The sequence below is a fragment of the Accipiter gentilis genome, chromosome 11, assembly GCF_929443795.1.
Source record: "Accipiter gentilis chromosome 11, bAccGen1.1, whole genome shotgun sequence".
NCBI classification, from domain to species: Eukaryota; Metazoa; Chordata; class Aves; order Accipitriformes; family Accipitridae; genus Astur; species Astur gentilis.
In genome coordinates, this window is record NC_064890.1 from 23,103,804 (window position 1) to 23,119,841 (window position 16,038).

Consider the following 16,038-nt stretch of genomic DNA (forward strand, 5'->3'; position numbering starts at 1 on the left):
TTCATGAGATGAAGGATTATGAGTCAATACCAACATAAGGTATTCCCATGCCCCATCTCTTCAGCTGTTCACTCCTACTCCTGGACTGTATGTAGCACACCACCTCTCAAGCTATGCTCAGACAGCTGCTTATGCAAGTGTGTACCTTGCTGATGTTGGGGAATTAAGACATCCTCCTAAAAGCTGGCTGAGTTTTTTTTAAGATGAGTCAATTCCTCAGCCCAGTTTAGTGTTGGCTGCAGTAACAAATAGCATGCACAAGTAGGGCTTGGGAATAGGGTGGTGTGGGCAAAAACATCATAAAGTCAACAGAGATGCTGAAAACTGCCTCTCAGAGACATAGTCGTAAATTGAAGAACAATCTGGAGAGGTGTAAGTAACAGTGCCCTCCAAAAACCGTATAGCCGAGGTAATGAAAAGCCATAAAAAGAAGATGTCCATCATGCTGTGGAAGTATTTTGAGCCTGAGCAGAACATGAACACCACCTGAATATAAGAAACATGCATATTTGTAGTTATCTGAAAATTCAAATCCAAGTGAGAAACAACACTGAACTCCAGATATCACCTACAAGATTCTTAATACCATTTTAAAACATTATAAATATGTTGGTTGAGACCAGAACTGTCTACAGTGATCATCTGGAAGCTGATCATACACGTAACAAATCACTGCATTTGACTCAGTAATTTCCGTACCAGAAGGAACCCTTTAAAACAAATGCATTCATAATACCAATATTTATCTTTCAGAAGACATCAGATCTTTTCTAAAAGACTCAAAAGTATTACTATCTTGCCACTTCTTGCTTGACATGTTCTGTGTCCCCCCAACCACATTCCATATCTATGGTGAATCCAGCTATTGAGTTTTCAGTCATCTGATCTCACTATAGTTTAGCTCAAAGCCACCTCAAAACATGCAGTTGTGTATTTTCCACTAATTCTAACACAGATTCTAAAACTGATACTGATATTACCAGTCCATGTGATGCACACGGGTTTTCTGCTGCAAAAAGTTTGTAAAATGAGCTGGTATTCTTTTTGGTGTAGCAATCGTTCCGGTTTTTTTCCATCTTTTCATTGATGTGCCGCAAGGAAAACACACACATGGCAGATTTTAGAGAGCCATTATCTTTGTTTACTTTGCTGAAGAGTGCAAGAAGAACTTTGTCATCTGAGAGAGCACCCATAGTTTGTCTCTGCTGAGCCATGCTCTCAGCCAGCTCTTCTCCCGGGATAGTGACATAAGCAGAATGACAGTGGTCATAGGTACCATCATCATCTTTGCAACCAAAGTCCATTTCAAAGTAGGAATAATAATGGGCATCATCTTTGCACAGACGTGCAATCAGTGTGCGGTTATTGACGGGCTGTTTCTCTTGCTGATTAAAAATAAAATAAACATAGTTTTTATCCTCAAAGACCGCCACAAATTGTTGTGTGCTTGATGAGTGATAAGCTGATTTAACAGCTGCTGAGTCTGTATACATTTCAAAAATGTCTTTCCCATCCCTTTCATAGAGCTGCCGAGTGCTGATTATTATCCCGTTATCATTTGGTCCATTCCCTTTCCCAACAAACAGCACTCGGTCATTGTTCAAGGAAGTGATCAATCCCACAGTTGATACACTCTCATCATTGCTTGCTACAAAGGACTTCTCTCCGCTACTGTCAACATAATACTTCTCATTGCTAATGTCTTCTAGATCTCTGATGGCACAGATTCCCTTAAAAAGGCTTCCACACACCACAATTGTTTTATCCGCCTTGTTCAGCAACAATAATTTGTTGTAATTGTCAGTCAGTACCGCCTCTTTACATTGATTTTCATCAATAGGAGGTGTGCACTTTTTGTTGTCCTTTCTTGGACCTGTTTCTACAGACCGTATTACATCCAAGTTTTCTGTAAGTTGATACAGAGCATTTACCACTCCCAAATAGATTATCCCAGTGTCATTATCCACGGTTAGATGATTTAGCTCTGTAGTACTCCGAAAAAATTTCAGTTCCTCATTTCTGGATAAGGTGATGCAAAAACAGCTCAAAACACTCAGTGTCCAGATCCATAAAGCCATTTCTATGTAATACCTAAAAAAGGAAAGAAAAGAAGAACATGAAACATACTGAAAAATAAAATTTACATAAAATTCAGCAACATGAAGGTTTTTTTCTTTCATGATTTCAGACACAAATACACTTATCCTTATGCATGTGTAGACATTATGAAGATTATGGAAAGCCTCAAATCCTGTTAATTGCCTAGCAATTTAGTATGTTGGGGAAGGATTAAACAAGGTCATATGTCTAAATGATTATCATATAACCAATTAGATAATCAATCCTGTGCTAAAGCACAATGAGAACAACAGACAATTGAAACAACATAGAGTGCCAAGAAGTGGTAGTGCTTCTCCAGACAGCTCCATACTGTGTGAATTATTTACTGCTGAAATTTTAAAAATAAGCTGGAGGATCCCAGTGTTTTGGGTGGCTCCTCCTTAATAAAGAGGGAGAATTTACATAAAAGTGTTTGAGACATTTGGTGTTGCAGGACTTTCCCCAGAAAGGAAAAAAACTTTCCATTGACTACAAGTCTGGATCTGGCTACTGATGCTTTTCAAGAAGGCATTACACGAATCCTTCTTCAATGTAAAGCTGGAAGACGGTAGAGCCTTTGACTGCTGGTATGCATTACAGCCCAACACTTCAATTCACTAGAGCACTGCAACTTAATAGTTTCAAATCTGTCTTAAGAACAAATCTGTCTCAGAGTTTTATGGGATTAAGATTCTGTTACTGTTTTTTTTTTTTCCCCCAGAATTTTTACTTCCCAAGCAGATCACGTGGCTGTTTGGAATTAGAGAAAGACCTCCTGAAACTTGTAAGAAGGGGTCTAATTTTAACCTGAAGAGTTAAATAAGGAGGCAAGTCCCAACTGGCTTCCTAAGCACAGAACATTTTGTCAATGTTTTCTGCAAGTGTTTAGTTCTGAGAGCAGAAAACAGAAGGTGGCATGCTTGGACACACTGATGTTAGGGGGGAAAGATAAATACTGTTTGGAGGAAGTAGTGAAAAACAAATATGATCCACAGTATTTTCATTTTCAAAGTTACCCATGTGACTCCATAGTCTGATGAGGAAAGAACCTGTAGACTTACAGGGAATCTCAAGCTAAATCTGAAAATATCTGGAACAGTGAATAGAAAGGAAAAAAAAACCACCAGAAAAGACAAGAGAAACATTTAACAAAGTAATCTAACAGGCAAAAGCCTTGTAGGAGGAGGAAAACAGCATAGAATGCCAAAACGAGGAACTGAAAAAAAATAAAAGAAAAATAATAAAAATAATAATAGAGGAACCATGCTCCTGTGTCAGCTATAACTTCTGTTTTGGTAGCAGCAATAGACTGTGGTGTGGTGTGAAAGAGAATTGCCTGAATCATCATTTATACTGGGTAACTAAGGTTAAACATCAACAACTGGGCTGCAAAAGTTTGAGCAGTGAGGGAAGGACTCTTGTTGTGAGCACAAGCCATCTGCCAGGTCCCCAAACCACCCTGGCATCGCCAGCAATGCAGAAAGACAACTCCTGCCTTCTAGTATTGACTGCATTTTGCTCCTGTACGGAGAAAACACATGTGCAATGGTGAGAACAGCTTTTCTGAAAGCAGAGTGATTCTAACTTCTAAAAAACCAAAACCCTACTAAATGTAACTCAGGATAGTAATGAAGACAAAATAAAAGACTAACTTCAATCTTGTTTTGCTAAAGCTCTTATGTACAAACTGAGTAGCTAACTGTAAAATGAGGTCAAAGAAGCGACAGTACATTACTGACAGCACAAGCCTGACTTTCTAATGACAGGTTTACCTCATATGACAGTGACCAAGAAAAGGTTAAGAATTATAACCCATTCTTCAGACATAGAGACTTCAGCACCTGCCTTGCAACATAATGAAGTCTTGGACTTCTCTACAACAACCTCAGACCCACTCTAAGGTAACCCAGAAGAATTCTCATATTATTTGTCAGAAACTCTTCTTGTCTTCCCACTTCCAAGGACCTCAATTTTCCAAACAAGCTTTGATCCCAGCTTACAATTTATTGTACCTTAATTTCTGTACTAGGTTCACCTCCATGTCCATTTATTTCAGTGGATTAAAAAAACATATTTTCCATTTCTGGCACCCAGGACACAGAGGCTGCACTTGCAATACACCTGCGTTTGTCTCACAGGCGGAACAAAGAGTCTTGCTGGTTCATGCCAGAGCCAGGATTTAAGTAAAAATACATTTTGCACCTCTAAACCAGACTCTTACCAGGAGTAATTAATCTCTCTGTACAAAAATGGGTAATGCTTCCTCCCTACTATTTTCTGCCTTGTTTACTTATCAAATTTTTTACTTAAATTATTCAGAACGACATGTATTCCCCATTCATTTTGCCTTTTTTCCCCCCTTTTTTTTCTCATTTACATTCCGCCACCCCGGTCTCATGCCAAACACAGTTAGATTATCTCAGACCTCCATGCAATGTAACAGTTCTTCATTCTCTGTACCTATTAGTTTCATGTCCTGCCACCCCTTCAAAGCAAACAGTAAACAAAAATCAAATACACTATGGGAAAGATCCAGAACTAAATTCCCGTGCACTTCTCAAATACCAGGCTTAAGGAAAGAAAAAAGCAAACAAAATGAAATGAGATGCACTATAAGCACAGCTCATTCTCACCTGATCTTAACTTAATTGGGAAGTAGCAGGTGGCAGAATCCTCCTATAACCAGCTGATATGGTAGGAAAAGACAGGGCTGCTATTAACACAGATGCCCTACTGAGTTAGGTGCTATGGAAATGTATCAAGGGACAGTTTCCTCCTGTGAAAAACTCCTGTTTTAAATGAACAAGCCACAGAAAACCAAAAGAAAAAGAGCAAGAAGCCCAGGCTGGAGCATGGAATTCAAGATGTTCAGCATGACAACTGTATTTCCAATGGCTTAATCTCACACTTTAAATACACGTGGGCCTGTGTGGCTTACTCAAAGTCATGCCCTGGTCCTGAGAGCTGATGTTCACCCTCTGACCTCAGTCTGCACTTAGTTTTAAGCCCTTAGCAGACTCAGGATAAAAGAAGCCCAACAGAGCAGTTGACCACATAATTTTTTCCTCTCTCTTGTCTCCACCCTGCCTCTTGCTCCCCACACCCCATGATATCATTAGAATCACCTTTATCACTGTCCCATCAAGATTACCTGAATTGCAAAGTAATTTCCTTTTTGGATTCCTCCCTTTTTCATCATTGCCTTCCCTATCCCTTCACCCATCTCAAAACATACTCCACTTCTGATTCATATACCTTAGAGACAACTGAACATAATTTCAATGAGTATCCTAGAGGGATGGCAATAAGAATAAACACACTCCCAAAGCAGAAAAGATTTATTACAAAAACATGCATGTTAATCAAAAAGAAAGTGTTGATAACGTACAGCCCCTTCCTAGTCTCCCAGAGACTTGACAGGTGACAAGGAAAGTGGGATGGCAGCAAGCACTTTAAAGAAACCCACTGAAATAAGTGTCTTGCAACTTACAAGAAATATGAAACTCTAGAAGTTATGTGCAGAAAACATAGAGCACCCAGGAGAACACTTCATACAGGGAACTGCCATAAAGTGTCACTGTGTTGGAATGACACAGCTACCAGACATCTGCCCTACTGCTAGATCAATTTTAATTTAAGTACCCGTAACTTTATGTCTTTCTACTCAAGCAAGACCAATAACCTTAAGTAACAGTCAATTCTTCAAAAGACATGCAGAAAAAAAGAGCATCTATAATCTACAAGCACAACATGAATTTCAAATTGATTGCACACGATTATAAATACCCTTAAGAATTAGCACTAGTAACATGCTGACATGGATGTGGCAGGTGCTTTCCTCCTTCACTGCACAATCCTCTGCTGTACCTGTATTTGGGAACCTTCAATTTTTCAGCCATCCCCAGTCACTTTTCTTTAACCTTCAATATAACTTTAGCTTTATGTTACTTAATTTCTAACATTAATTTCAGCTGAAGTGAAAGAATACCAAATTTTGCCTGAAATTGGAATAACTGAGAACTATAACAACTGTTATTCCCCAAAATGATGGGCAAGAAAGTCTTCACTGAAGGAATAATCTCACCAGTTTAGCTTCTGTGGTGTTTTTGCAGAGTTGTTCTTCACTAATTGTACATATATACTGAATTAAACTCTGTTACCTCATCTCATCCAGACAAAGTTTTGGTACTTGAAATCCTGGGTCTAAAGACAAACGCTTCTGTCAAGAGAGGCAGATACTGATACGCTTTAACAATAAGCGATGCAGAGAACTGCAGTTCTCCCTACAAACTTTCCCCTAATCAGAGAGACCCCAAAAGATCGAAAAGACCCTAAAATTGGAAAAAAATTGTTTAAAAGACCCCAAAATTGCAACATAAAAAAGGTAAAGATCCAAAGAATGCACCCAAATGGTGTAGATATTTGGGAAAGAGGAATGAAAAGCAATTTATCTTCTCCCTCATTTTGAGTAACTTCGCTTTTAGCTTCTGATAGGTTTTTCACAAGTCCAAAAGAATTCAGCTTTCATTTTTAAGCTCAAAGGAATTCAGAACAGAAACTGGAGAATGGGTGTGAGGCATGGGATGAGCAGATTTTCAGTTTGGATTTCAAAGCTTCTACTTCGGTGAGAACTGTAGGTAAACGTGAGCACTCTCCTCCACAGCTACAACTTTTATTACTATTTCCTAAACCAAATGAATGAAGGAGCTCGCTCATTCAGAGAAGGCATCACCTGGAAAAACACTGCAGGATTCAAACCTGTTTCCTAAGAGCACGGCAACATGCTGGAAAGGCTTTGGAGAGAGAACAACAACTTCTTTTGTAGACTATGGCATAGGTCCAAAATTGGTTTAGTAGAACCACTGAGTAGTGATCACTGTGATGGGTGTCCAACCCTTTAGTTGTGACTGCTGTTAGCAGATGGGACCTGTGGGTCAGTGAGCTGCAGGAGGTCACTTTGTAGAGAACGAAAAACCAATATCCATTTCATTAAAAGTTGTGATAGCCTGTACTGCTCAAACATAGAAGGAGCCATTTTCCTTCTTTTTCACTGCTCCTCAAAACACAATATGCTAAGATACAGGGCATCTTCGTATGGAACAAACCATCCCATCTGGTCAAGATGCTGGAAAAGTGGCAAAAAATGGACAAGTACTTATATTACTGATTCTACTCCTGATGTGGAAAACAAAAGTTTTGGTTGCTTTCATAAGGCTCGTGGGTTGAGATAAGGACAGGGAGAGATCACTCACCAATTACCGTCATGGGCAAAACAGACTCAACTTGGGGAAATTAATTTAATTTATTGCCAATCAAATAAGAGTAGGATAAGGAGAAATTAACCCAAATCCTAAAACACCTTCCCCCCACCCCTCCCTTCTTCCCAGGCTCAAGTTTACTCCCAAATTCTCTACCTCCTCCCCGTAAGCGGTGCAGGGGGACAGGGAATGGGGGTTGCGGTCATTTCATCACAAGTTGTCTCTGCTGCTCCTTCCTCTTCAGGGGGAGGACTCCTCAAACTCTTCCCCTGCTCCACCAGTGTGGGGTCCCTCCCACAGGAAACAGTCCTTCATTAACTTCTCTAACGTGAGTCCTTCCCAGAGGCTGCAGTTCTTTATGAACTGCTCCAGTGTGGGTCCCCCACGGGGTCACAAGTCCTGTCAGCAAACCTGCTCCAGCGTGGGCTCCTCTGTCTCCACAGGTCCACAGGTCTGGCCAGGAGCCTGCTCCAGTGGGGGCTTTCCCATGGAGTCACAGCCTTCTTCGGGTGCAGCCACCTGCTCCGGCGTGGGGTCCTCCCCGGGCTGCAGGTGGAGATCTGCTCCACTGTGGACCTGCATGAGCTGCAGGGGGACAGCCTGCCTCACCAGGGTCTTCACCACGGGCTGCACGGGAATCTCTGCTCCAGTGCCTGGAGCATCTCCTCCCCCTCCTTCTGCACTGACCTGGGGGTCTGCAGGGCTGTTTCTCCCACATGTTCTCACTCCTCTCTCTCACTGCAGGTTCTGTTGTGCAGGGTTTTTTTTTTCTCTTCTCAAATCTGTTCTCCTAGAGGTGCTAGCACTGTCACTGATGGGCTCGGCCTTGGTCAGCGGTGAGTCCGTCTTGGAGCCAGCTAGCATTGGCTCTGTTGGACATAGGGGAAGCTTCTAGCAGCTTCTCACAGAAGCCATCCTTGTAGCCCCCCTGCTACCAAAACCTTGCTATGCAAACCCAATACACCTATACCATGGTTTCATCTGGCAAGAATGAGCTGTACTCTGGGGCCCAAAGAGGAGTAAATCTCTCTTTGGCACCTGCACCATCAGCAGAGGCCAGCAGTGCATGGGAGAGGAAAGTGTGTGCTGGACATTTCCCCTGGGAAAGGGGCAGAGGCAAGAAGATCCTTACATTACTCGAGACTCTCATCTTTCAGAAGATCTGAGGTATCAGCAGCAAAAAGGGCTCAGATAACTCACTCCCTAAGAAAGCCCGTTAACCTGAGAAGACACTGAGGCATCCCACAGCCTGGCTAGCTGGGAGCTCAAGGGCAAAGGGACGTGTTTGAAAGGATGAAGCAGTGTTGCATGAGCAAGGCCACCCAAAGAGAATTTTAAGGACTTCTCTTGACCTTTATTGACAAGGTCATCCCCATCAAGCTTCCCACAAAGGCTGAAAATGAATTTTGAGAATCTGTAGCCCCAGTTATTTACCAAAGATCACCAAACCTTCCTTGTGCCTCACAATCTCCAAGGGGGCAGGGAGGGGATTTCATCCAGCTCTAACATCTCTGGCAACTCCAGTGAAACAGTATTGCCACATACAAACAGGCCAGCAACCCAAATAGAAATGTTTTCCTGTCCCAACATGGAAAAGGTTTCTCCAGGCATTGCTGGAGAAATTGAATTAAAAGCTGAGGACCACAACTGCTTTTCACAGCAGGTCCTGTATTCACCAGCATCTCAGCATCTCCACACCAAGGACTCTCATGAACTTTGTGCAAAATCGGCAGGGTTGAGTCAAAAGTTTAAGTGAGGCAAACAGCTAACAAATTCAGAGTTCATATTAATAATTATGTCATTAGCTTCAAGCTAAATTAATAACACTATTAGTAGTCTGAATCAAAACCTTTCATCCGTGCACACTTGAACTCCAAAGTATTTAATATTCTGATCCAGATCCAAATTCAGAGCAAAAGGGAACAACGCGAGTCTTAATTTTTCAACTAGGAGTCACTCAAAAGAGCATTAACAACAGGTAATGAGACTCAGAAAATGCATACTTATGTATTTTGCGATCGCACTCAAGAATTTCCAATAATGTGCTGTCTCTGCAACATCAGCAGGTAAACAAAAAAGAAGAGTAGCACTTTGCAAATTTATATGCACTCTTAGAAGCAGAGCCATGCTACACAAAGCTGTACTTTAATGAATTCCCTGGTTTATTACAGCCAGACCTGGCAGCATTTTGATTCTGAAAATCTTTTATACCATGGATTCTGTCATAGTCCAAGGTGGATTTTTGCTGCTCTTAGGAATCAAAACAAAAATTCTCTTAAATGAAAGTATCTTCAAGAGTTCACAGTGCCAAGTAGCTTAAAAAAAAGTCAATAGAAATAGCTGCTGTGGAAAGACCTCATTCCACAGCATTAGCTACCAGAAATTATGGAGTATAAACCAGTCTGAGACACAGGTAGCTTATGCCAGAAAGGTCTCTTCAAATCCTAGTTTTTATTATTGTAATTTTTATTATGAAGACAAGTGTTCAGATTAGCACTTCACATAAAAGGGTTGCATATACACAATCCAGAGGTGCACACACAGGGAAGAGAAACGCTGCATGAGAAGGCCTGCATTCCTGCCCTCCTGGACCACACCTCCCTTTCAGTTTGGGCTTCTACATTCATTCCTCCATCTTTTTTGCATTCTTTTAGTAGAAATGAAGTGCCCATTTAAATGAGGCCTTGCTTTCTCAGTGTTACAAAGATGTAGTCGAACTGCAAGAAAAGCAGCCAAGTGACGTGTTTAATAGCAGGCAGCTGACTCGGCAGGAATCTGAACCCACAGAATCTCCTCTTTGACCCGCTTCCTGGTTTTATTAAAACCGCGAGGTCTCCCAACTAACAAAAATTTAGGTTTTTATTTTTTTTTTCTGAACCTCATTGAGTGCTAAGCCCAGTGATGCCATATGGACCAATACTCAGCTGCATCAGTCTGCAGTTGGCACAGGACCATGGGCCCCTCCAGACACTCCAGAAGTCACTTAAAGACACTTCTATGCTCCCTGATCCTGCAAATGGCCAAATCTAATTTGGCTGTAAGTGTAAATACCCATCACAGCATCTGAGGTGCCCGAGATTCGAGGGGGGAGAGCTCCCTGCAGTAAATGCTGTGCAAGGTGGCCACAGAAGCCCGGCAGAAGCCAGGGACCGCCCCATGCCTGTTCACCAGCTCTGTGCGAGCCTTGGGTTATTTTACCCCTTCTACAACTTGGGAAAACTTTTTTGTTTTCTTTTATCTGAGGGACCAGCAGAAAATAAGAGAGAGCCTGGAGCATGGGAGGGAAAACCCAGAGAGTTAGGATAGCTTTAATTTGCTGGCTTTCCCTACGCCAGTAAGAGTATTACGGCACAAGGAAAAAAACGCATTTATACTGATAGTAAAAGGACTCTGTGTCACCAGCTCCACACCACAACAACGAATTGCTTGTTTTCAGTCCTAAGGTCATCTTCAAGGACTGGTTTTGGACTTCCCCTGGAAGAAACAAGAAAGGAGGCGGATTTTTTTCCAGTGTGGGGGAATCTGAGCATGACCATGTGGAAACAAACACAAACTATTCTGGCTCCTTCCTTGCCAGAACCAGTTCTTCCTCGTAATTAACCATTAATCACACACACACAAACTAATCAAATCAAAAGGACATTTCCAGCATGTGCGAAGCTTTCCTTTCCCTACAGATTACACAAATGAGACTCGAGGGGTCACAGGGAGGCGATCCGTCTCACCCTCCCCCCCTCAAAGCAGAAGCACCAAACCACGCTCCGGACGTCCAATGCAGCTGCAGCCTTTCGTGGCAGCACCAGCCCGCTTCGGCTGCAGCTTGAACCTGCACATACCCTTTGCTGACTTGAGCATAGCAAGAGGAGAGCTGGAAACAGCCGGGGTTTCCCAACTGCAATACGGCTGTACAGGACAGCACACCAACTTGCAAAGCTAAGCAGCATTTGGGCAGGAGGGAGAGCCATAATTTTTTTCTTCCTGTTACATTATAATGTTAAAGAACTTAATAGAAGAATCATGTATAAGCTGCAATGATAAGGCTGTATGAAATTTATCCTATCAATCAGTGGGATAAATAAATTTTAACCCATAAATCAATGAAATGCAAATATGGCGAGTAATTCATTAAGTCCCATGCAACAAAATCCTTTCCCTCTAATTCTACCTCTCACTTAGTGGTGTTTGCTCTATGATTCCCTGTCTCACCATCATGCTGTCTTCTTATTCTTTGTTTCTCCTGATTTTGTTTTCCCATTTGGGTTTAATGGATTCCTGCGTTCTTCACTTTAATGTAGTTATCTTGCTGTGCCAGCGATTTATCCAGAACTTCTGAGAGGTGGGACAGCAGCTCTACAAAAATGGGAAGCTGTCAACTGCACTAAATGGAGTACTACAATATATATTGTACTTAGGCACCTGATAATGCAAGCCACAAAGAGAGAGAGAGGCAGAGGAGGATGGGAAAAATCCTTGAAATGGAAAGTTTATGGAATGTTGGGAGCCAAGAAACACATAGCTAAGGAATGGAGAATTTTCCTGGCTTCTGCTGCTGGAGATAAATTGCAAGGGTTTGTCTGGTTTGTCTTTCTTGAAATTCTTTAAACTTTCATTTGGACCATTTTTATGTCCACAGTGGTATTGCTCATTTTGATTGCTCTGAGATTAAAGTGTGGTATTTTTCTCTCTGCCCTTCAAATTAATGGTCATGACAGTTTTTATAAAGCCCTTTTATTTTTCCTTCCTTACACATCTTTTCACATCTTCTTACAGCTCCTCCTCCCCCCACCTTCTTTTCTTTTCTTCTTAGGCACAGCCTCCAAGTTTTCCTCTCCTGCAGCTGCTGCTACTACTACAGCTTGAATACTCTTGCGGAAAGTCTCTGATGACAAAGCAGGAGGTAGAAGGGAAAAAAAAAAAGGGGGGGGGGGGGAGAACAAGAATCTCAGGTGGTTTTCAGACCTCAGTGGGGAGCTCAGACATACTGCCTCATTGACTTCCCATCTCTTTTCAAGCCTTATCTGGAAACACCTCTTTTGTTTCTTGACTGCTTGCTCCTTCTCTTTTTTTTTCCTCCTGCTTTTTCAGAGAAAAGAAAAATACAGTGAGACATACTTAACTTCATGGCACCTGCTGGTTTTACATACTCAATGTTCACTCCAGCTTGGGGAGGAGGAAGGAACATACACGCAGAATAGACGGTGCTGGGTGAACTGGCGTCCTGCTGCAGGGAGCCAAGTAGAGGAAGTGGTACATGGTGCAGGTGAAGCAGCACAGCAGAAACAACAAACCTGGGGGTCTGCTTCTGCTTATAGACAGGTAACTCTTGCAGCTGAGAAGGGAGCCGGGAGAAGATGGGGAGACACATGACAGGGCAGAAACAGCTTGGAGAAGCAGAAGAGAAGCGCAGCAAGAAAGGGCACATGGTAAATATTCCAAGAGGCTTTTAAGGTAGTGGGGAGATGAGTGAAATAGAATCCACAAGAAAGAGGGCTTGCAGGAAATTGAACGTGCTAAAATAAATACCATACACATTATAAAGGGTTAAGCACTGGAGATGCAAACAAATACAGAACAGGCTGTGTGTTAGCAAGTCGCATTTGATTGCACTTATTTATCTATTGTGGCTTTCAGCTGCTGCAGGCAAGAAAAGACAAAACAGAATTGCAGCGTTTTGATTTGTGTTTACCTTTTCCTGTTTTGTTTTGTTTGTTTGGTTGGTTGGTTGGTTTTTTTTTGTTTGTTTTCTTTTCTTTCCTTAATAAACACGTGAGGCCCATCTAAACGAATGAGTGTCCCTGGTTCTAACAGAACAGTGCTGGCTTGCGCTTATCCAATCTGCCTGGACAGACACTGCGTGCACTTCTATGTTTCTATTCATTATATTTCACTCCAAATTTATAGAGCCAGTTAACCAGTAATTTGCACAAACCTGACAGCAGCACCTACCTGTGCCTGTCTATTTAAGGGCCTGTCAGCAAAAGCATTATAAAATCCCCTTTTTATGGATGCATAACACAGTCATAAAATGTGTTTTCCTAGCTTCAGAACTGTCCAACACGTTTTAATCTCCAGGATCACTTTATTTCAAAAAAGGAGCATGATACAACGCGTGATGAAAATATATTACTGGCCATTTCACACCAGTCCCTGCCCAACCCCTCCAAAACAGAGGTCCTTCCTTCAAAACTACAAGTCTTCAGCCATGCTGAACACAATGCTACAATCTCCACAGAGCAGCTCTAACACATGTGGGACAGACATGAATAAAACCAGCCAATTTGCATAGGCGGGCTCAGGACCCACTCCAGCTGAACTTGCCAACCAGGCCAGGAACTGTTTATGGCTGGCACTGAAGGCTCTAGCAGGATTTAGGTGATGCATAAACTTGCAGACAATCATAGAATGGTTTGTGTTGGAATGGACCTTTGAAGATCATCTAGTCCAATCCCCCTGCCATGGGCAGGGACATCTTCTCCTAGATCAGGTTGCTTAAAACCTTATCCAAACTGACCATGAAAACTTCCAGTGATGGGGCATCCATAGCTGTTCTGGGCAATCTGTTCCAGTGTCTCACTACCCTCATCATAAAGAATTTCCTTCTTATGTCCAATCTAAACCTACCCTCTTTCAATTTAAAACCATTGTGCCTTGTCCTGTCACTACAGGCCCTGGTAAAAAGGCTCTCTCCATCTTTCTTATAAGCTCCCTTTAAGTATTGAACAGGGCCCCCCTATGCAGGGTGCAATTTGTACTTGGAAATGCTGCTGTCCAGTAAGTGCACATACATGTATGGTCTTTTCCTCCCTGCCCTGAAAAAAAACATAGGCCAAAGTCCCGGAATTTGTCCCTATAATTACTTGTCCCAGATTTATAATTTCCTCCTGTCTCCTTAAAGGCTTTCAAGAACCACAAGTCGTGCTCCTAAAGATCAGAGCATGCAATTTGAGATGCATGGAAGTAAATAGCGACAGACAAGCAGACCAGCCCTTCCCCTCCTACCAATAACAACCCATGGTTTGGGGGATTTATTTATCTGCCTGCTGATCTTGCAGTCAAACCATTCTCAAATAATATTTTAACCTAAACCAACTGCAAGACTCAGAAGCATATCTTTAAAGAACAAAAAAAAAGGGGTGTGTGGGCGGAAGCACTGTTTGCGCTGTAAATAGAGCATCTGGTTTTGGTTTCCTAACACTTAGAGTTGACTCTTCCTAAGAGTTGGTAACTCTAAACCCTCTCTGTCCTTGATTGATGAACTGGGCTAACCATGCTCAAATAAAGGAGCGGCATTTTTCACTCTTCTGGCAGCAGAGTGCATCTTTAACCTATTGCTTAAATAAGTGCTGCCAAGGCATCCCTATGAAAAAAAACCATGACGAAAGATGCAAACCCACAAGTAAAGCCATGCAAACTCTTACTACTTTCTTACCAGAGGAGCCACAGGACATGTAGGGCACAGCATTTGCCTCACACACAGTCCTGCCTTCGGTGACCCCATTTCTTGACTCCATCTCGTTTCAATGTTTGAATAAACACAAAAGTATGCCCCGTGAAACAGCCAATGCTAACAAATGGAAAAGAGGTCTCCACCAAAACTACTGGCTTCCCACAGACCTGACACAAAATGTCAGGTATGGTCCCAGTGACAAGACCAAGGCCACCTCCTCCCCAGCGTTGTAGCCTCTGCTGCTGCAGAGTACGGTTCAATTCTGGTTGCAACAAGATGAGTTTCTTCTGTGTGTTTGTAGTAGGACGGAGAGGCCACTGCAAGGCTGCTTGGCAGTTGGTGGGAACATTTTTCTTCTCACTGGTAAGCACATTTGGACACATGAGTTAGTAAAGCCAATAAGGGCCAGCTACATTATACGAGGAGAATAGAGAGCAGTGTAAATCCTCCTCCTTGCATGACCACTTTCATCCCACAACCCTAATTATTCAGGCAGCCTCCAAAGACTTCTTTCGGGCAGCTTTCATCATGCATCTTCCGAGCTCTTAGGCTAAATGTTTCTTTTATGGCACCCACTGATGTGGTTAAAAGGTCTAATTCAAGTATATTTTACAATGTTTGCTTTGTATGTGGGGTACTTCAGTATATATATATTTCAAATTTGAATTTACAGTGGCCGCTCAATGTATTTAGAAATTTTGTACAGTAGATAAAGTCTAAATTCAAACACAGCCTGCATACTTTCTACAGGAGAATATATGTCTAGGAAAGTCTTCAAACATGATCACCATGCATAAACACTTTTAACTGTTTGAAAGCAAATAAGCTGAATATTTATAGGGGTACATTAAGACATAAAGTTTATAGCACTGATGTGTATGCATAATAGGAAATATGCCTCAAAGCATGACATCACTGAAAGCAGAACCTGCATTCCTCTGCAAACAACTGAAGGACAGTCAGAGTTAAAGTGTTTAATATATATAGATATTTTAAAGCATTTATTTGGATAGTCTTATTTCCAAGTAACCAGAATGCATAACTCAGTTGTTTCAGGAGCACTTCTGATTTTCTGTATGGTGCATATGGAAAGAACAAACTATTAGTGCAATGCTGAAGACTGAGTTTTTGTTCAGATTGAGTATTTCATGAGAGAAGTCCTTCCATAGACTCAAGTAAAAAAGAACAATTTTATGGGCTAGTTTACCCTGTCAAATATTGTCCTCAATCCTT

At 41.9% G+C, this 16,038-nt stretch overlaps 1 protein-coding gene across 10 annotated transcripts in view; it reads right to left on the reverse strand.

The window, feature by feature from the left end:
• The window catches only part of PLXNB2 (plexin B2), a 269,974-nt gene that overhangs the window by 87,692 nt on the left and 166,244 nt on the right, over window positions 1-16,038 (reverse strand). For all 10 annotated transcript variants that reach the window (XM_049813970.1, XM_049813973.1, XM_049813976.1 and 7 more), the window contains one exon: window positions 981-2,091. In XM_049813970.1, coding sequence (XP_049669927.1) covers window positions 981-2,091 — 1,111 coding nt within the window. The remainder of the gene's footprint in view (window positions 1-980; window positions 2,092-16,038) is intronic.